Source organism: Haliotis cracherodii, unplaced genomic scaffold (genome assembly GCF_022045235.1).
Source record: "Haliotis cracherodii isolate W230 unplaced genomic scaffold, xgHalCrac1.p SCAF_12, whole genome shotgun sequence".
In the NCBI taxonomy this organism is placed as follows: domain Eukaryota; kingdom Metazoa; phylum Mollusca; class Gastropoda; order Lepetellida; family Haliotidae; genus Haliotis; species Haliotis cracherodii.
Genome location: NW_027266267.1, coordinates 25,972,998 through 25,994,702, shown reverse-complemented (window position 1 = coordinate 25,994,702; position 21,705 = coordinate 25,972,998). Strand labels below are relative to the sequence as shown.

Here is a 21,705-nt window from a genome sequence, read left to right as displayed (position 1 = left end):
TTTAAATAAGATAACTTTATTTCCGGGAGTAAATGTCACTCAAACCACTTTCTCAAAGGTGTAGTTTATTTATATTCTAGCAGAGTCGTGTTAATTTTGAACACTATTGTTAAGGAAGTGTTCAGAATAGTCTGAATTATTCTCCCCAGACTTAACAAAGCTGGTAGAACATATGGTACTGGGTTCCGTCTATCCATGCTTGCATCCACTTAACACTCAGTCTCGCTGCTCCTTTTTAAATATACTACACCACTTTGATGGGGATGTTTCCCCCTTCGATGACACACAAGAATGATTTTCATGATATGAAAAGTGTATACATGTATTTAAATAGAATGACATATCTTATTAACCCTATCACAAGTGGAGTAGTAAATATGTTCATGACTTCAGAATGTGGAATAAAATAGGTCCCCTGTTTTCATATCATTTATTTTTATATTACTGTATTCGAAGCAATAAGCGCCCCGCTCTAATAAGCACCCAGGGCGATATTTCCTTATATATTGGCTAGTGAACATTCCCAATTAGCACCCCTCCGATTATTCAATGTACACAACACTTATTTATTCGCGTATAATACGCACTCGTGTGTTATGTGCACCCTTAATTATGGGCAATTAAATTCTGGAAAAATGTATCTCTCGTATATAAACATTTCAGGCTGTCAGCATAAACCACAAAATTTATCTTTCAACTCTGTTTTTTTTTTCACCAAAATAATATTCTAATAAGAGCCCCCTATTTCTAATTTTGAGAGCGCCCTTGGCGCTTATTACATCGAATACGGTACATGTATCACAAACCTAATGTAAATATGGACATAGTCATAGTTTTTAAATATGGTAGGAACTTATATGGAAAAGAAAAATTGCATTACAAGTATATTAACTTGGTTGAAGAATGCACATAAAATATTGCAAGCCAAGAAACATTTTGGTCTTAGTGTTTTGGACAATATTACAAGTGACATTTACTTGAAAATATTTTACACAAAAAGAAACCCGATTCTATTGTATAGATCAGAAATTTAGAGCCCCAAAGCATATTGCTGTTACTGACAAGGTGTTTCTTAAATGCATGAATAGTTGTAGATCACATGATTATTTTATTGAAACAGGAAGCTATATGGGCATTTTAGGAGAACATGGGCTTTGTAGATTTTGTAAAAATTGTTGTATTGAAGAATATCGCTTTTAACGTGTATATTCAGTGTATAATGATTTAAAAACAGAATATCCTCTTAACCTTTTCTACCACAATCCAAATTTTAACAAATGTTTCAAATTAATGACATGGGAATATACTGAAACTATTAGATATTTACTAAAGGCCTTTGGCCCTATCAGTATTATGACTTAAGCTTGAATATGTGATTATATATTAATGATAATTGATTAATGATAATTGTATGTATGTCATTTTGAAAATGAAATTAACAGTAATTCTGACTTAGAAAGTGAAACATGTCATAACAAAATACAAATCTCACTTGTTGAATCTTAAAAACATTTTATAACCAAAATCTAAAAAAATATAAATTATACCGTAAAAGCCGTGAGCGCTTATAAGAGCAGGGTGCTTATTACGTCGAATACGGTATTTGCTTTTGCAAGCCAGGTATTGAACATGACTATATCATCAGCGAAAAGAAGCAAAACTAATTTAATAGTTTTGGGATATTGTTGAATACTGTCAGTGCAATTATTTTGGATTGACATGCTAATTTATTTATGAAAAACAAAAATAGAAAGGGACTTAATATACACCCTTGCCGGACACAGATGTTACTAATTACTAACGTAATGGCTTTCGTGTTTGAAGGAGAGATGTGGGCACACAGTAGTTAAGGTGTTTGCTTGTCTCACAGAAGGTCCAGGTTCGAGTCCTAACTTGATAATTCAATTTTTTTCTGTGTAACTGCTATGCCAGAGCTGGAATATTTCCGACTTTATCATATACAACAAACATGCATTTGTATAGCAACCTACTTTGAACATGCTGAAGTTTATCATTTTATCATTACCTAATTCATGTCAAGGGTTCAAACTTCCTTGTATTAGAGTCGAAAGGCACAACTGTTGAAGAAGATATAAAGTTTCACACAAAAACTAACCAGGGCGTGATTTAAGGAACTTAATTCAACATGAGATAACATAAGCCTCCTTGGACTGCTTTACAGTGTTCCAAATAACTGCCTGTCTGGCTGCCCGTGACTGGTAACTTTTCTGTTGGGCAGTCTGATAGTTTCCTCCGCCTGCCCGACTGTCTGGCAGATAATTGTAAGACAACCTACGTATTCAGTTTTATTGTTACTCCTTGTAGATTCTCAATTAATTGAGCCCCATTGAGATCCCTGAACCTGTGGAAAATCTAGTGTTTGATTCAGTGCTATAGCATTACAGTTAGCGCTGGACGGAAGTGAAAATATGGTTCTTTGACCATGAGACAGACCAGGATTAGTGATGTAGTATGGCAGTGTTCCCGCTGGCTTTTGAAAAGGCCAGTCCTTGTGGACTGGCAACTCTAAAAATTATCAGTTCCCCCTAATTTTTGCCAGTCCCAACTTTCAACAAATAAAAAAACATATGAACATTTTTTGGTTTATTTTCTTTCAACATCATGTTCAGTGCAAAGATGTTGTCTCTGAACTTCAATAACTTAGTTAGATCATTCACACAAACTTCAGTCACAATTTTCTCTTCTTGTTATATTATTTCAAGACGAAGTCGCTACAACTGGATATTTAACCTAGAAATAGACAAGGGGAAACCCTGATGGTAACAGACAAGCTGGCTTTCTTCGGAAAATGTACTTAGGTGAATATCAAAGATTTATAAGGTACTTTTTTTGCCGGTCCACAGGGACTAGCAGTCACAAGAATTACTGGTCCAAGCCTAATTCTACTGATAAAGAAAATGGTAATTACAGGTTAACGGGAATGCTGTATGGTAAATATAGCTTAGAAGTATTGAGTGATCGGGTGGTCAGGCTCGCTGACTTGTTGATGCATGTCATCTTATCCGTATTGAGTGGAACGATGTTCATCATGTCAATTACTGGATTGTTTGGTCCAGACTCGATTATTTACAGACAGCCGTCATGTAGCCTGAATATTGCCAAAGTGCGGCATTAAACAACAAACATACAAAACCCTGCTCCAATAAGCGCCCCAGACCAACTGCTGGACCATTCTTTGAGCAGTCTTTGTTTACACATCATTTGTATTTTCTTGTGTCTGTTACAGATCTTTTAGAGTGAGTGTGTGAGTGAGTTTTACGCCGCTTTTAGCAATATTCCAGCAATATCCAATGGGGGACACCAGAAATGGGCTTCACACATTGTACCCATGTCGGGAATCAAAACCAGGTCTTCGGCATGACGAGTGAACGCTTTAGCCACTAGGCTACCCGACGGCCCCAGATCTTTTAGAAGAAAAACGTAGTAATGTAGAAGGTGGTATATTATTGTCTAGTAACTATTATAAAAAATGTCTATTCTCAGCCGCTTGGTCTTTGACAAGACATTAAACTTGTGTATGAGTTTATGCCAACCACAATACCTGGTTTTTCGCATTCTCTACTGTTACTGAAGTGCATCTAGTGCCCTTTATAATAATATAAAAATATTTATAAATTTTATATGGGGCCAATTTCCAGATTGGATATGCTCAAAGGTGCTTTTGCATGAGTCTGATGGTCAAAGTGAGAGTTTAGTGAGCTTTGTAGGCAGATTGGAACAGTCTCTTATATTCTTTGATATCGTTGGCACTTTTGATGTTGATGTGAATGTTGTTCCGAAGATTTGGGCCGGCCTTGGCAAGGCATCGGTCACCAAGTAACATGGTTCTGGTTTTGGGCACAAACAGGAGCTGACTTGCCAGACCTGAATGACAGTACTGGTTGATACTGCTGTATCAATTCACTGATGTAAGGTGGACCGATGCCATGAAGTGATTTGTATACTTACTCCAGTATTTTGAATTTGAGACCACCTCAAAGTCTAGTGGTAGAGCGTCCGCCCGGAGTGTGGAAGGTCTGGGGTTCGATCCACGGCCGCGTCATACCAAAAGACGTTTAAAGATGGTACTTGTTGTTACCCTGTCTGGAGCTCGGCATTAAGGGGCTTAAACAAGGACTGGTCAGCTCGGAGTCAGTATAGTGTGTCTGAGTGGGGTATTCATGTTAAACTGCGGAATGGTATCTCAGTGCGCTAGCACTATAAGGTCGCCACTAGTCAGAACTAGTTCAAGCAGCCACACACACATCGCTCTATAAGTGCAATAATCTTGGACGCGACATTATACCCATTTCACCTCACCTTTTGAATGTGATGCGCTTTGCAACCAGGAGCTTGTGTAGTTGCATTAGTACAGGTGTAATATGCTCGTATTTTCATGTATTGTAGTATGCCAGTTTGCAGATGTTACTGATGTGGTCATTGAGGCTTAAAGCACTGGTATCACCAATCATTGAGCGCTTTACAGAATCATTGCCACTGTTGTTTTGTTAAATTTAAATAAACACAATTACCATGAATATTCGTGACTATTTATGTCTTTTGTAGGGAGTTTGCACTACTTTGATAGCAAAAAGCGCCTAAAATGTTTAAAAAAGGTCTGAAATGGCTGATCAGAATCCAACACCGTGGTAAAGAAACTGACACTTTGACACAGTCACCCTGATTTTCATTTTTTATGGGTATTTATCAGGTTATCTGTTGTCATACTGTAGCCGAGGAAGTCCAGTGGTTTTAAGGCAATTGTCAGTCCCTTGCTGTGTAAATTTAGACGTGATGTCACTGAAATACAATTCAAAGTATTGTGTGTTTCACAGTTGCGTCCCTTAGTTGTGTCAGGATGCACTGATTCTTGGTTATATTTGTTCAACTGTTTTTCAGCTCCCGACCCATGCTCATAGGTTTCATAGAGTAAATATGCAGACATCCTGATAAGCAGTGTATTTTCATAGAATATGCAAAGTTAATCACCACAACCCAATTAATCTTGAGCTGCGTACAAATACTCATGAAGATGAAATATTTCAGTTCATATTTAGGATAAAATTGATGTATGTCAGGTCTACATAGCTAATTTCCATCTGTACACAGACAGAATAATCAATTCTATAATCAATCAATATATATTGATAATAAAATTTCTAATCATTGATGGGGCGGTCGGGTAGCCTAGCGGTTAAAGCGTTCGCTCGTCATGCCAAAGACCCGGGTTCGATTCCCGACGTGGGTACAATGTGTGAAGCCCATTTCTGGTGTCCCCAGCCGTGATATTGCTGGAATATTGGTAAAAGCGGTGTAAAATCATACTCACTCACTCACTCTAATCATTGACACCTCCAATTTTCTCTTTCATGATACCTCTGCAATAAAGTGTGTGTTTTGTTTCAGGTGAAGGATCGTTGGTGTATGGTGACAAAGCAAATAGTTACTCGATTCTGTCAGGCATGCCCAACCTGCAACATCACCCAGAAGAGAAGGACTTGTCAAGGTCCATCCACTTCCGACTGCTCTGCAGCAAAGAGAGCATGTCTGCCCACTGTCAACGAGACTGAGGGATCATGGTCAAGTTTCAGCTCATCTCAGACAGATGATACTACACCGGTGACCTGGAACGACATCTCTTCAAGCAGGAACCAAAACACACCAAGAACATCTGAAGCTATGCCTGGAATGCTGGATATCTACAGTGACCATTCCCAGAACCTTCCATCTGATCTACAGAGGGTAGATCTACAGAATCTGGACTCGGTATCGACTCCTATGAGTTCCTTTGGATGCCCTTCAAGTCTGTCGGGTCAATTGTTCTCTGTCGGTCCAACTTACACTGATACCCAAACACAAAGGTATCAGAGGTATTCCTCCTCAAGCATTGATTCATCAGCTTCTTCATCATCATTTTATGCTGTGGAAACACATGGGTTCCCTGTCAAGAAATCACCAATACACTCCTCGATGATTCAGACGATAACAGGCCCTTGTCTCACAGGGACCAGGTCACAAGGAGCGACAACATCCCATGGACCTTTCACTCACTCTGGACAACAGGGGACACATGTATCCACAATTCCTAATCAAGTAGAAAGCACATACCAAGGACTGTCAGGTTCTTGTCCGTTTATGACCACAACTTCAGCTCAGGGATGGGCATCCAATATGGAATTACAAGCGACAAATATTTCCACAATGACATCTCCTTCTGAAGTAGAACCCAAGGTATTGTTTGCCTCCAGTCCCACCTTGACCTCATCTTCAACAATGACTCAGAGATGGGTAGCCAACATCCAGTCACCAATGACACATATGTCCACAACGACACTTCCTTCTCAAGGTGAAACAACTTCCAGAGAATTGTTGCAGCTGGACTACAGTTCCACCATGCCTGCCACCTCAGCTCAGAGACTGGAAGCACTTAATCCACAAATGATGGACATGTCCAAAATGACTCTTCCTTTACAAGACGAAACCACTTCCCAGGAATTGTTTGCATCTAGTCCCATTATGATGGCACCTTCTACAGAGACTCATGGATTGGTGGTTCCTACTCGAGCACAAACTCTACATATACCACTTATGTCTCAAACAGGACCAATGTCTCACAGACTGCCCAACATCGCCATCCCTCCAGCCTTAACATCAGATCAAAGTCCAGTGGCCTATTCGCAACAAGAGGAAGGTGGTCAGACCATCACCAGTGTTGGCCAGACCCCCAGTAAGTCAGCAGTGTTCAACACCACATGCACCCCATCATTAACCTATTCCCACTCAAGTTATTGCTTCTACCAGGCTCAGGCTAGTCCAGGAGTCAGCTCAAGTTCTGAAACACTGAGTCCTGGGCAGGGGGGTCAAGAAGCATCACAGGTTATGAATCGATGGAGTCATGCCCGCAGCTGTTATCCGGCCCCATCAGAATCCTTATGTGTCTCTGCAGCCCTGTCCACATCTCCCACCCAAGATCAGACTTACCACACATTAACTGTGCCCTCGGGAATTAGTAGTCATCAGGCGTATGTTTCTAGTTTTGATCAATCCAGACCAGGTTTAATGTCACTCTCATCCAGACCTGATCAAATGTCAGATCTATCCGGGCTTGACTTGTTAAACTCTCCCAGACAGGGCCAAATGTCACACTTCCCCAGACAGGGTCAAATGTTTAACTCCCCTAGACAGCCTCAAATATCAAACTCATCCTGGCCAAGTCAAATGTCCAACTGCCCAAGACATGGCCTAGTAACAAACCCTTGTAAACAAAGTCTAACATCAGACTCTGTGGTTGCTCCAAACACCTATAAAGCTAGCAACAGCTCCAAAGCACACAATCCCTCTGACACTAACGTTTGTCGAAAACAGGAAAATTTTCCTTTGCTAATACATAATCTATGCCAACCACATTCCCAAGCATCGTCTCGAGATTGTTACAAGCCAGGTGAGATCCCTGTTTTAGGCACTGAGCAAACATCTTTCTCATTTCATCAGACCAGAGAGTTTGATCTTGGAGTCTCAGGAATCTCAACTGCAGATGCTGGGAGCAGCCTGCTGAGACCAGCAGGAATCCGTAGAAGCTCCACAGAACATGATCTCCTTACTTCAAGGAACTTAGTACCAACTCAGAGTAGCTCAGCATGTGATGTCCTTACGTCAAGGAATTTTGTTCCAAGAAGCCAAACTCAGAGCAGCTCAACAGAATGTGATGTCCTTACATCTAGGAATTTAGTTCCAAGAAGCCAAACTCAGAGCAGCTCAGCATGTGATGTCCTTACATCTAGGAATTTAGTTACAAAAAGCCAAACTCAGAGCAGCTCAACAGAATGTGATGTCTTTACATCTAGGAATTTAGTCCCAAGAAGCCAAACTCAGAGCAGCTCAGCATGTGATGTTCTTACATCTAGGAATTTAGTTCCAAGAAGCCAAACTCAGAGCAGCTCATCAGAATGTGATGTCCTTACGTCAAGGAAATTAGTTCCAAGAAGCCAAACTCAGAGCACCTCAGCAGAATGTGATGTCCTTACATCAAGGAATTTAGTTCCTAGAAGCCAAAGTGAGAGCAGCTCAGCAGAACTTGTTGTCCTTGAACAGAGTATCTCTGAAGTTGGCCATCCGAGGTGGACCCCAGCGTTACAAGATGTCCTTCCTGAGCAGAACTTAGCAGCACATGATGTCCCTACAAGCTATCGTTCTCCTCAAAGTCATATCCTTCCAGAAAGAACATCAACAGAACAGCAAGCTGCAGCAGAGAGTAATTTGTTCACCCAAGCGAGCTACACAGACCTGTCCCAGAGCATGGAAGAGCCCGATGTTCTGCTGCAGTGGATCCTGGACCAAACACATGGACTCACTGGGGACCATACCAACAATTGTGTAAGTTTAAAAGAATCAAAAATATTTTCCATGGAAGGAGTGGTACACGAAGCTCAAGACCATTCTCTGAGATCGGATCATGAAACATTTGTGTTGTCTGTTGATGGAAGCGATGGACACAGACAAGATATTGATCTAGGTGATGTATTTGATGTTGGGTATAACATGAGGTCATCGAGGAATGCACATGTTGAACATGGGCCAATAACTGGTCACTTTCTCTCCGATGTGCCATCAACTGTTGGTCAAAGCGTGTCACCATCGGTTGGTCAAAGCGTGTCACCATCGGTTGGTCAAAGTGTGTCACCATTGGTTGGTCAAAGTGTGTCACCATTGCTTGGTCAAAGTGTGTTGCCAAATGTTCCTCAAAGCCTGTCACCATCGGTTGGTCAAAGCGTGTCACCATCGGTTGGTCAAAGTGTGTCACCATTGCTTGGTCAAAGTGTGTCACCATTGCTTGGTCAAAGTGTGTTGCCAAATGTTCCTCAAAGCCTGTCACCATCGGTTGGTCAAAGTGTGTCACCATTGCTTGGTCAAAGTGTGTTGCCAAATGTTCCTCAAAGCCTGTCACCATCGGTTGGTCAAAGTGTGTTGCCAAATGTTTGTCAAAGCGTGTCACAATCGGTTGGTCAACATGTGTCACCATCTGATAGTCAAGAGAATCTGATGAAAGGGAAAACTTCAGGTTGAATTTCTTACACATTAAATCATATCATGATCATATTATCTGCCCCATGTCCTCTCATCCTCGCATTCTTCATCCCAGGTTCACCCTGATTATGTGTTTCTAGGTTTGTCAGCACCATACCAATGCTTGTGGGTTTCACCAAAGTGGTAAACGTCCGAGACCTGCATCACTTCAGGCTTTCAACCACAGTAACCTGACACTCAGGATATAACACACACTGATTTAACAGGAATGCAGTTAAAAGCAACGTTAAACCCACTCACTCATTGTTCACCATTTGTTCATAGTTTGTTTCTGAATTTAAGCCATTCAGACATTATCTAGCCTCAGTTGGGTTCCACAAACATAAAACTATACTTTTGTTTTTCTTGACTAAGTATATTTCAGTGCCTGTTGTGAATGAGTCATCTGATTATTGTTTAGATCAGTTTGCTGAGTTGGGAATGTAAAGCTGACCAAGATGCTAGACAAATCATGATGAATATTTAAAAATCAAGAGGAAAAATAAAATAAAAATAGAATGTCGTCAGAGTAGATTTGAAGTTCCCAATTTTGACTTGTACCATATGTTCCCGTGTTTTTTCAGGTGAACGAATGACTTGCCATTGCATGTGTTTGTGGTGGTCTCAGGTGGAGCAGGATACGCTCACCTTTTTTAAACACCTGGTGTCATCACTATTTGATAGTGATGCATAAACACATGCTTATGATATAGCCGGAATTGTACAATCGATTATGAAAAGGATTTTTGTTGTTGTGATTGATGAAATTACTCCTTACTCCTGTAAGAGTATGGTTGTGAAGAGTGATCAACACCATTATTTGTGTTAAGAGATGTATATTTACAACAAAAAAACAACATAAACACCCGTGTTTGATGTTGACTAAACATGATCCAAACAAGAAATGCTTATTCGATGGTGATTTGTTTTAATATGGTATCAAAGTTATGGTTTTGGACCTTATTTTATATACACATGTGGATAAATAATGAGTATTTGATGAAGTGGTCTTGAGGCCGATATTCAGTCCCAGGTATATCCACGATAGTTGTCAATAAAACTAAATACTATCCTAATTCAAATTAATGTTATGCATAAGTTTCATCTGGATAAAATTTGAGTCTCGTGTATTTAATTGAAGACTGGAAAGATGATAAAATGTCTTTCCTGCTTAGTTGTACATTATAGCACTGGCTGCGATGAAATGCTACAATATATCCAAATATTAAAGGAAGAAATTTCAACAAATCCTGATTTTGGACATATCAATGTTGATTTTCCCAATTTACCAGCCCTTCGTACTAAGCTGTAAACCTGACTTAAGTCCCTGGGAATGACGGAAATTATGACAAGCATCCTACTGTAATATCTAGTTTAATTCCTCAGAAATATAACTTCCTGTATGGAATGTGGAGCATCCTACACTCGGAAATAGACAGGGGTGTCTAATCTGATCGCCTACAGCGCACTTTACCTACAGTGTTATCAAAACAACGTAATGGTGCAGGGCACACAATAGCAAAACCTTCATCCCCTATATGCCGTAATGAACTTATCCATGCATTGCCATTGTCAACAAACAAAAAATAATTTTAGACATGTAGTACCCCGGTACACTTGTAGTTTATTTTATATACCTGATATACATGTATATGAACATGATAAAAGGTGGATAACAAATATTTGACACTTCTCTTGTCAAAACTCTTAACTTATCAAAACACAATACTTACTAAATATTTTAATCTACTAATTTGGGAGTTTGTCCATAACTGGCTTGCTCACGAGCTGATCATGGGGTTTGGATAACAATATCTTGACTCTAAACACAACTATTTTTTTCAAAAGATTAATACTTGGCGTTGAGAGGAAATATACAAGCAACATTTTTCAAAGCAACTCACAGGTTTGTCAACAGAGCATAAAATAATAATGATATACAAAATACTTTGGACTAGTCTAAAATTAATGTAAGGGGTGCATTTTTCATAGTGTAGTCAAAGTGCTCTAAAAACCAGCTTTACTGTAGGCGAAATGCACTGTAGGCGAATATTAATGGAACATAGGTACATTAGCTGAAAATAAATTAATTGAAAAGCAGTGTCACTTGTCCTTGTGAAAATCTACTTATCCAGAAGTTTGAACATATTAAATTTTAAAAGTATGGCCTTTCAATGGACCTGTGACTCGACTAAATGCCTCCTTGAATGCCTTGCATTTCTGAACAAAAGAAATTTCACTAGATTCAGGATTCCATCTTTTACAACTTTGCACTTTAAAGTTATTTCTTATCTATAAAGAGATTTCTTATCCACATCATACCATTTCATCAAATAATGGGATTGCAGAAGTGTCAGTGGAATGAGAGAAGTGCATTGTAGTATGTTCTTGTCTGGTGGTCAGAAGGTTAAATACAACTAATTATATTGATCTCAAAACTAATGTGGTCATCAAATTAATACAGTGTTTTTGTATTTAATGATTGAGAATTATATTTGATGATGGAGTGTTGATATATTTCATATCAAAAGATGCGGGGAAATTCTTTATATGTAGAATTCTTTTTAAATGGCTCAGATTTTAATTTATTTAAGTTATTAGGAACTCTCACCCCAGGCAGAAATATTTTCTGTACAACTTGAATATTAATTTATTAATGTTTTAATGTTCATAAATGTCCATTATCACTTGTTATTTATTTAAATATTTAATATTTATTTTATTCATCATGAAATATATATTTGTATATTTATAGCCCGAATTGTGTTTGTATGCATATTGTCCTTTGATCTTTTCTGCTGCAATTCTATCAAATGTCTCATCATCATCATCATCATCATCATCATCATCATCATCATCAATGATGTGCACATGAGAACTCTTGACAGGATTGAGACTGGTACATGCTTACCCTTCTTGCAAGCACCTGTTGTCATCACTGATTTATGTTGATCCATTCCCACTATTTTTACCATTTTGCCCAATGGAATCTCTTTACGGCAGATAAAAGGGACTGGTAATTCTCATTACATTGACATTTTATATATATATACATTTTTTATAGCAAGTCTTTAATTTATTTGATATTGCCAGGTCTTCTGTTTTTATCGGGTTGTGTTTATTTAATTGATTTCCTGCTGTGTCATTGGATGTTTGTAGAATGACAGATGTTCACATTTCTTTTTTAGTCTTTAGTCAAGCTTCAAATATCGTACACTGTAAATGAGATTATTAATTATGGTCACTGTCACATCTACCCCCAAATAATACCGGTACATCAGAGATCTTCATAAAAAAATATTATACTTAACAATAAAGCTTTTTGTGTGTTTTTTTTAATATTTTCTGTATCAATCAGATGAGACTACTGGAGAAACAGTATGATGTGACAGGGTTCACAATTCCTTGTATTAGTAGGGCTTGACCTTGATCTGCATAGCTTAGGGGCCAGGGGACCTCCATTATTGAGTTTCAAAGCAGGGCTCAAGTTAAGGAACTTGATTTAACCTGCACCAGGTGCATGTTATAAAAAACTAGATGCACCAGACTAAACCAGGTTGCACCCTGGTCCCATAACCTTATCAAAGTTGAAACACAAGCTGCATTAACTAGCCTTACTAAATAAAATCTCAGATCTCTGAGACTGTGTCATGTGTCTTGAATTACACATAACACAGGAATGAGTGATATTATAACGGTAACAATATTTTTCAGGGCATTATCATTTGCAGAAGCCCGAGGTCTTCCATTAACTGCCCGACGATGGAACTATAGACAAGCAGTCAGACTTTATAGTCTCTTCCCTTCACACCACAGCCTCGCTGACTTGGTTGATGCATGTCATCGATCCCCATTACATGGATCGATGCTCACAATATCAACCACTGGATTGTCTGGTCCAGACTTGATTATGTACAGACCGCCGTCATATGGCTGGAATATTGTTGAGTGCGGCATAAAACAACAAACAAAAAGACAGTCATCAACATAGGAATATGACGCAATGCAAAACCATCAACATCCAGTTTTCATTTCACATATACATGCATTATGATATCCCAGTACATGGTACATCTACGAAAGACCCGTGAAGATCCGGGGTAGAATAGGTCTTCAGCAACCACGCTTGCTGTAAAAAACAACTCTGCTTGTCGTAAGAGGTGGGATCAGGTGGTGATGCTAATTTCTTAAAGACTAATTTTATTCCTAACAATTTGTTGTATCATGTTTGAATCTATTGTCCGAAATGAATTCACACTCACAACCCCATGGCCGACTCATATAATCCGATGACCACGTCATACCAAAATATGTTCAAAATGGTACTTGTTGTTTCCCTGCCTGTGGTCGGCATCAAGGGCCTAAAACAAGGACTGGTTGGCTCGGAGTCAGTATACTGTCTGAGTGGGGTATCCTTCATAAGTGGATCCAGAGGCAGGATCCAGGGAGTCTGGACCACCCCCTTCCCCTTTTGAAAACCAATTGTAGTACGTTGGAAACGTAGATATTTTGGACCCCTCCTTTTTAAAAATGTTGAATCTGCCCTTGTCCATGTTATACAAATACAAGCAAGCACACACAAACACACACACATGCATAAGTTTTTAAGTGCATGCGCACAACTAAAACTCGCTGTCCAATCAGATAACAAGAATCAGGAGTGCCACTCTGTAGATGACAAAACCATGCATAGTAGCTAAACGGATTCTGGAAAGCAGTAAGAACATCTTTGAACAGTATGTGTTTTCATTGAACAAGGGGGGCCCAGTCGTCTAAGGCGGCGCGATTCGCTGTGCAGAGTTGCGTCCCTTGGGCACGCCAGAAACCTGTGATTGTGGGTTCGAATCCCGGTTCGCCCCGATTATGTTTGAAGGTTTGTCAGCACCATACTGTGCTCATGGGTTTCACCGAAGTGATAAACGTCTGAGACCTGCATCACTTCGGACTTTCCTCCCACATTAAGCTGACACGCCGTGACATAACTGGAATAGTGTTAAAAGCAGCGTTATACCAAACTCACTCACTCACTCACTCACTCACTCACTCACTCACTCATTGAACAAGGACTGTGGGACCGACAAGGTATTGAATGTACTGGTATTTTTAAGATTGGTTGGTTGGTTTGTTGTTTAACGCCGCACTCAGCAATATTGCAGCTATATGACGGCAGTCTGTAAATAATCGAGTCTGGACCAGAAAATCCAGTGATTGATATCATGAGCATCGATCCACGCAATTTGGATCGATGACATGCATCAACCAAGTCAGCAAGCCTGACCAACCGATCCCGTTAGTCGCATTTTACGACAAGCATAGTCCCCTTTTACGGCAAGCCTGGGTTGCTGAAGACCCATTCTACCCCGGAATCTTCATGGGTCTGTATTTTTAAGAACTGCTGGCCCAGTGCGCCGGTACATTTTAAACTCAATGGAAGCATGATGTTATCCATTGTGTACTGTAGCATCACAGTGGTCACATGCAGCCCAGAAACCCTCCACTCCCGCTGTTGTGATGCAGATCAATGAGTAGTTTCGCACTAAATGTCACCTCCTTGAAAATAGCTGTGGTCACATTCAGCCGTAAAAGGCGACTATGCTTGTCATAAGTGGCTACTAACGGGATCGGGTGGTCAGGCTCCCTGACTTGGTTGATGCATGTCATCGTATCCCATTTGCGTGGATCGATGCTCATGATATCAATCACTGAATTGTCTGGTCCAGACTCAATTATTTACAGACCGCCGTCATATAACTGCAATATTGCTGAGTGCGGCGTTAAACAACAAACCAACCAACCAATCTTAAAAATACCAGTACATTCAATACCTTGTCGGTCCCATCTATTAACTATCATGTGATTCATATCAAGCAATGGTTAAGTTTGGCTAAATATAAATGAGGAACTTTCCAGCCTCTTGCAAAAACAAACGTCTTAAGACATCACTTTCAGACAGCTTAATATTCATAAATCTAGACAGAGATTTGGTCAGGCTCCCTGACTTGGTTGATGCATGTCATCGTATCCCAATTACGTGGATCGATGCTCATGGTATCAATCACTTGATTGTCTGGTCCAGAATATTGCCGAGTGCGGCGTTAAACAACAAACCAATCCATGGGGGGCAATTGTCAGGTCATGATTTTTAGCTCACCTGACTGAAAGTGAGCTTATGTCGTTGCACGTCCATTCTTCGTCCCTCAGTGGCTTCAATCCCCCCCTGAAATACAAGGCCCATGGAGCTAAGACTTTGTACGAATGATTCCTGCTATGATGTCTCTGATACAATGCTCAACGAATTCTGACCGATTTGATACATAGTTGTTATTCAATCTTATTTAAATCAGGTCTTAGTTCTTGCTACCCTAAAACAAAGATCTGAGGTCATCCCATTGCAGGTCATGAAAGAAGGACCTTTTGCGACTTTGACTGACCAAAGAAATAACTAACACGAAGTGGACATTAGCCTGTCACTAAACAGCTTTCTTGAGCTATAAGGCACTAGTTTTAAACTAGCAACTTCGCTTTGAAAAATATTTTGACAAAATCTCGACTCAAAATTGGAAGACTTAACAAAAGAACATTGTGGAATGCCTTATAGAATTCTGGAAGTCTCTTCAGTGTTTGTCCCACTGAAGAAAGAGATAGACGATGATTTTGACGGATTCAGTAAATCCTGTTACTGTCGTTCGAAATACCTTGTTAAATGTTTCGAGGTTGCATGATTAGAAAACATATTCCAACCATCACTTTCCTGATCTGTTTCGCTACCCTCTGATTGGTTGGATGAAGGTCCCGTGACCCGTAATGGGAAGTCCTCAGGTCTTTGTTTGGCGGTAGTGAGAACGAAGATCTGATTTAAATGAGATTCATTTGTTATTTATAAATCAGCTGAGCTTACGTAGCTTGTGTGTATGTCGTATGTTTGTATCGTATTAGTGTGTAACGTGTATACTGTGTGTATGTTGTAAGTTTGTCTCGTATTAGTGTGTAACGTCTGTACTGTGTGTTCCAGAGCAAGGCCCTAACACGCCCTCACAGACCCCGAGTGTCCAGATTGACCCGAGTCAGCACTTCCGGCTGTTCCAGGAAATCCAGGCAGCATTGACAGCGGATGAGGATGGTGATGTGTGAGTACCGAGAGAAAAGCTCCAACCTTGAATTTTGTACCAACAGTCATTTATATGGAAAGTAAGGTGTGTGCAGAGTTGCGTCCCTCTCGCACGCCAGGTTCCTAAGATCGTGAATTTGAATCCTGGTTTGCCCTGATTATGTTTTTAGGTCTGTCTGTACCTGTCCCATCGGGTTTCCTCAAAGTGGTAAACGTTGGAGACCTGCGTCACTTAGGGCTTTCCCCCAACATTACCGTATATCGCTGTCTATAAAGCGACACCACGTATAAGGCACCCCCCCCCCCCCCCCCCCCCGTACAAGACTTCAAAATCAACGCTAATTTATATACCCCGTCTATAATTGTATTTCCTGTTCTGCTAGGCATTGTTTTAGAATATTGACAGAAATTTTGACTAAAATTATTAAAATGGATTACAAACATATGTCCAGATATACAACGAACACTTTTTATGACCAGATAGTGTAATTACATGATTAATGAACAGATTTGTTGACAAGGTATTTCAGGTGTTACGTCGTCACAGTAATGTCTTTGTGTTGGGGAAAAACCCCATCAAAACTCTTCATCCCCCTTGAAAGCCCACTAATTCTAGGTACAAAAATCTTGCCTTATACACAGTGATATATGGTAAGCTGCATGCCATGATATAACATGGGGTACTTTTCAAAGTGGTGTTAGGGGGTGTCGGGTAGCCTAGTGGTTAAAGCGTTCACTCGTCACGCCGAAGACCCGGGTTCAATTCCTGACATGGGTACAATGTGTGAAGCCCATTTCTGGTGTCCCCCGCCGTGATATTGCTGGAATATTGCTAAAACCCTCCTCACTCACTCAAAGTGGTGTTAAACCCAAGTCACTCACTCACTCACCAAATGGAAAGTAACACTAGTGACTGTCGACATCGTCTGAGCCAAAGGGAAACGAAAGGGAATAACAACAACTATGACTTCATGGAAAACCGTGTGATGGCTGCTGCAATTGTTGGATACCAAATCATTCGCTGATGACTCACAAACTGTTGTTGTTTAGTCATAAACTATTGATTTTAAAAATATTTATTTGCAGCTGCAGTTAATCAAAGCTTTGTTGGCTTCCCAAACAATACAGTGTTCGAACAACAACTCTCTGTGCTGGCTGATTTGGTCGCATCTAAAATGCCATGTAGGAATTAGTTTTAAAAATAAGGAAATGATTAAAAAACAACACCAGGGAAATAATTTGTCCCCCATCTTGAAAGAAAATGGAAAGCCAATAATAAGTACCTGTAACATAACCTGTGAAAAATCCAGATTGGAATTCTTTTTTTAAGATATATAGACAATTTTTTTTTTACAAAACACAGGTAAGGTTATTAAATGAGTCCCAGAAGCTATTGTTATGCCTGTTAATGCGGTTAGTAGGATTCATATTAGAGGTATGGATATATTTTTGTAAATTGGACATTGACACAAACATTCATTCACACACACACATACATTCACATTCTGTACAGACCCATAAAAAGGTTTGATAACAATGATATACAGTAAACTATGGTTATAACAAACTCAAAGGGAGCAGTACTTCTAGTTATTATGTTTGTTATAACCATAGTTAGTTATAAGAATGAATACAGCATATACAACAATGTCACAGGACAAATAAATCCAGTAGGTTATAACTGTCAGTTGGTTATAAGCGTGACGTTATACAGTTTATTGTAGTGACAGCAAAACATGCGTTTAAGGAAGCAAGATATATATTGAATCAGGATCACTGAGCTCCTGAAGTAGACATACCTACATGGTAAAACATTCACTAGGTATAGACCTTAGAAATGACTGCATATTACACCTTGCAACACTCCCTGTTGCAGTCCCTTGCATCTGGCAGTGGTGCATGAGCACATCCCACTGGTGAACAAGTTTATCCAGCTCATGAAGATCGCCAGGAAGAGTGTGGACCGCTTCAACAAAGACAAACAGGTAAACTGTGGTTGGTTACTGGTCGATCTGTTAGTTACTTTTTTTGTTTGTTTATTGTTTATGACGGCGGTCTGTAAATAATTGATTCAGAAACAGCAGTGATTGACATCATGAGCATCGATCCATGCAATTGGGATACGATGACATGCATCAACCAAGTCAGCGAGTCTGACTACCCGATCCTGTTAGTCGCCTCCAACGACAAGCATAGTTGCCTTTTGCTATAAATATGGGTTGCTGTAGACTTATTCTACCCCGGATCTTCATGGGTCCTACTGCAGTGCATATCAGTGCCTGATAACATACTCTGTGGCTGAAGTTGTCTGGAGTGCTACGGCTGTTGTAAGTCTGTGTTAAATTTGTTGGAGTTACGATGCCCTTAGCGCTAAGATCGCTTTGTACAATGGCACCCCGATAATTACTGTCACTCTCCTTCCCACAGACCCTGCCGTAGTACTAAACAAACTAAGCGCTACAACTGTCGTAAGTCTAGTTAAGGCATGGGAGTTCAGCTCTCCTTAGCGCTAAGATCACTTTGTACAACGACACCCTAATAATTACTGTCTCTCTCCTTCCCACAGACCCCGCCATAATACAAAACAAACTTAGCGCTACATCTGTAGTAAGTCTAGTTAAGGTATGGAAGTTATGATCGCCTTAGCACCAAGATCACTTTGTACAATGGCACCCTGATAATTACTGTCTCTCTCCATCCAACAGACCCTGCCGTAGTACAAAACAAACTTAGCGCTACATCTGTAGTAAGTCTAGTTAAGGTATGGAAGTTATGATCACCTTAGCGCTAAGATCACTGATCATTACTGTCGCTTTCCTCCCCACAGACCCCACCATTGAACAAAACAAACTTTAAACTACAACTGTCATAAGGCTATGTTAAGGTATGGGAGTTATGATTACCTTAGCGCTAAGATCGCGTTGATCATAACTGTCGCTTTCCTCCCCATAGACCCCACCATTGAACAAAACAAACTTTAAACTACGACTGTCAGAAGTCTAGTTAAGGTATGGGAGTTATGATCACCTTAGTGCTAAGATCTCGTTGATCATTACTGTCGCTTTCCTCCCCACAGACCCCGCTTCATCTGGCAGTGAAGCTGAACTTCCTGGGGGGAGTCAAGGCACTGCTGGAGGCTGGCGCCGATGTCAACTTCGTGGACAAGACCGGCTGTACGTCCATCCACCTGGCTGTGAAGCACCAGCTGCCGGAGTGCCTCCAACTCCTTGTCAATGGCACCAAGGAGAAGGCGGACTTCAATACCAGGAACTTCGAAGGTTGGTTGCTGTGTCTGGTGTGATATTGTGACTGTGACTGTAAAACAACTGACCATCCCAAACTGACTGACACAGCTGATGGCTTGGTTCCTGTTTCATTGCATCCAAATGCTTTGCTGGGCCCCGTTCCACAAAGCCATCTTAGAGCTATGGTTATCGTAACTCCCATACTTTAACACTTGCTTACGATAGTCGTAGCGCTAAGATCGCTTTGTGGAGCGGTGCCCAGATCCTTGGGAGGTCATCAGTTGCCTTGCATTAGGATCAAATGACATCAATGATCTCTCTGACACTGAAGCTGGCATTCGTGATCAACTCGTGTGACAAGCCAAATAGGGACTCGTGCCCTTCTGGGCCACTTTTGTGACTGGGTTCTGTCTTATCGCAAATGGGCATAGCTAAAAGAATTGTCAACTCATTGTGTAATGATTCATGCATATTTCCCCCATATATCATACATATTTCAGATGTTTTTTAACACTTATTGGGACTTGTGGTTTTACACAGTTTGAATTGATTGAACACGTTTAACTGTATCTGGGTATGTTTTTCGATACAGGACATGCCTAAAATAATAAATTATTCCTGAGGGATTCTTTGACTAAAGTACTCGAAGTCATACGTGCATTCTGATTGGTTTGTCGTATTTTCGCACATACCATTCATCGACGAGTTACGGAAGGGGCGAGTGGTGACTGTGTTTTTCTACACTCAATGCTCTGCTTATAACTGTTTAACCAAAGAAAAAGATTTCGGATGATGAATAGCATCTCACTTTTGTGTCTTTTGATATCAATTATACCCATGATTTATCGATATCAGTTGAAGATTCTGCTCTTACTGTTTCACTTATTGTCTTTGTTAACAAGAGTTCACATTCAATTTTATGGTTTGTTTCCAATAAAGGACTTGTTACCTGTAGATTTGACTTTGCTAAATTTAACATTTGAAACGTTACATTCCAAATTTCAGTTCCAAATTTTGGTCCGTCAAATATACGAGTACAGGTACCATTGCTCCTCACTGAAAACACAATACATCTTGATCTCCTGATACTTCAAGGCCTGTCATGAGTGATGAGGGGCATGAGTGTGAGGCAGAGGGATGTTTTGGGGGACTGGTCATTTGTTATTTGGGGTGGGGGGGATTGGTTTTGGATTGGGACTGTATGACTCATAAATGGCCAGGTCCGAAATACGGTTCAAATTAATAACTTTTGTATTTTCGCTGCATCAATCTTTCATGAACCCCAAACTTTATCTCACTGGCCACCATTCCCCTGTAATAAATGACCAGTCCATTGAGGGTTTGCGTTACTTTGTCTCAATCTGCCCTGTTCAGAATTATTGGAGCAGTGGGTTAACCTCGTGGTCAAAGTGTTCGCTTGACTCGCCGATGACCCGGGTTCGAATCCCAACATGGTACAATGTGTGAAGCCCAGTATTATTGTTGATAAAACATCCTTGGTGTTTTCTCCACAGGGTTAACTCCCCTGCACACAGCGGTGGAGCTGAGAAACAAAGACCTCCTGACATATATCCTGGACCGTGGCGCTGACATCAATATGATGGTGAATAGACGCCACCAGTGGCAATTTGTTATTAAAACTCACTTTGAACACACAGTGCCATTTAGAGAGTGGTCAGATGTAAGAAATGTTGTATTTGGGATAACACTTTCTCAGTAAAGTACAGATACTCAAACGTTTTGGGTTGAGTCCCATCACGAGTGTGATGATTCCCATCATGCAGTAGAGAGTTTTAATAGAACAGATACTATCTCAGTCCATCTATCAGTCTATCTGTTTAACATTCCTGGTTCCATTTACAATACTTACAATACGATTACATGCCATACAATACTGAAAACCAGATGTAAAAAGCACACAATATTTATTTTTTTTACCACTGACACTGAAAGAAGAAACCCAAATTCCGTAAAGCAGCTAAAAACAATAAATTACCTTATCTGCAAATATACTGATGGAAAGAAATAAGGGAACACTGAAATATATAGGGAAATAAGCTTTACTGTTGAAATAGTGTGCATACAAATTCAACACGTCAGAATCAAATGTTGAGATGTGTTTGTGTGCATTATTTTCATGTGTATTTGGTGGACAAGGCTGGGAACCCATGATAGCATATCAATTAACTGTCTCTAAAACTAAATATTCCCTTATTGATTTCCTTCAGTATATGATAACAAATATTGGGCATTACAATGTAATTAGATTATGCCTCAGTCACACTTGCT

The 21,705-nt window shown here is 40.1% G+C and overlaps 1 protein-coding gene across 1 annotated transcript in view; it reads left to right on the top strand.

Annotated features, from left to right (window-relative positions):
• The window catches only part of LOC139458293 (mucin-17-like), a 41,054-nt gene that overhangs the window by 5,949 nt on the left and 13,400 nt on the right, over positions 1-21,705 (top strand). Inside the window, exons 2-5 of the mRNA XM_071239681.1 lie at positions 16,076-16,190; positions 18,048-18,156; positions 19,248-19,449; positions 20,931-21,019. Of these exons, the coding sequence (XP_071095782.1) occupies positions 16,076-16,190; positions 18,048-18,156; positions 19,248-19,449; positions 20,931-21,019 (515 nt within the window). The remainder of the gene's footprint in view (positions 1-16,075; positions 16,191-18,047; positions 18,157-19,247; positions 19,450-20,930; positions 21,020-21,705) is intronic.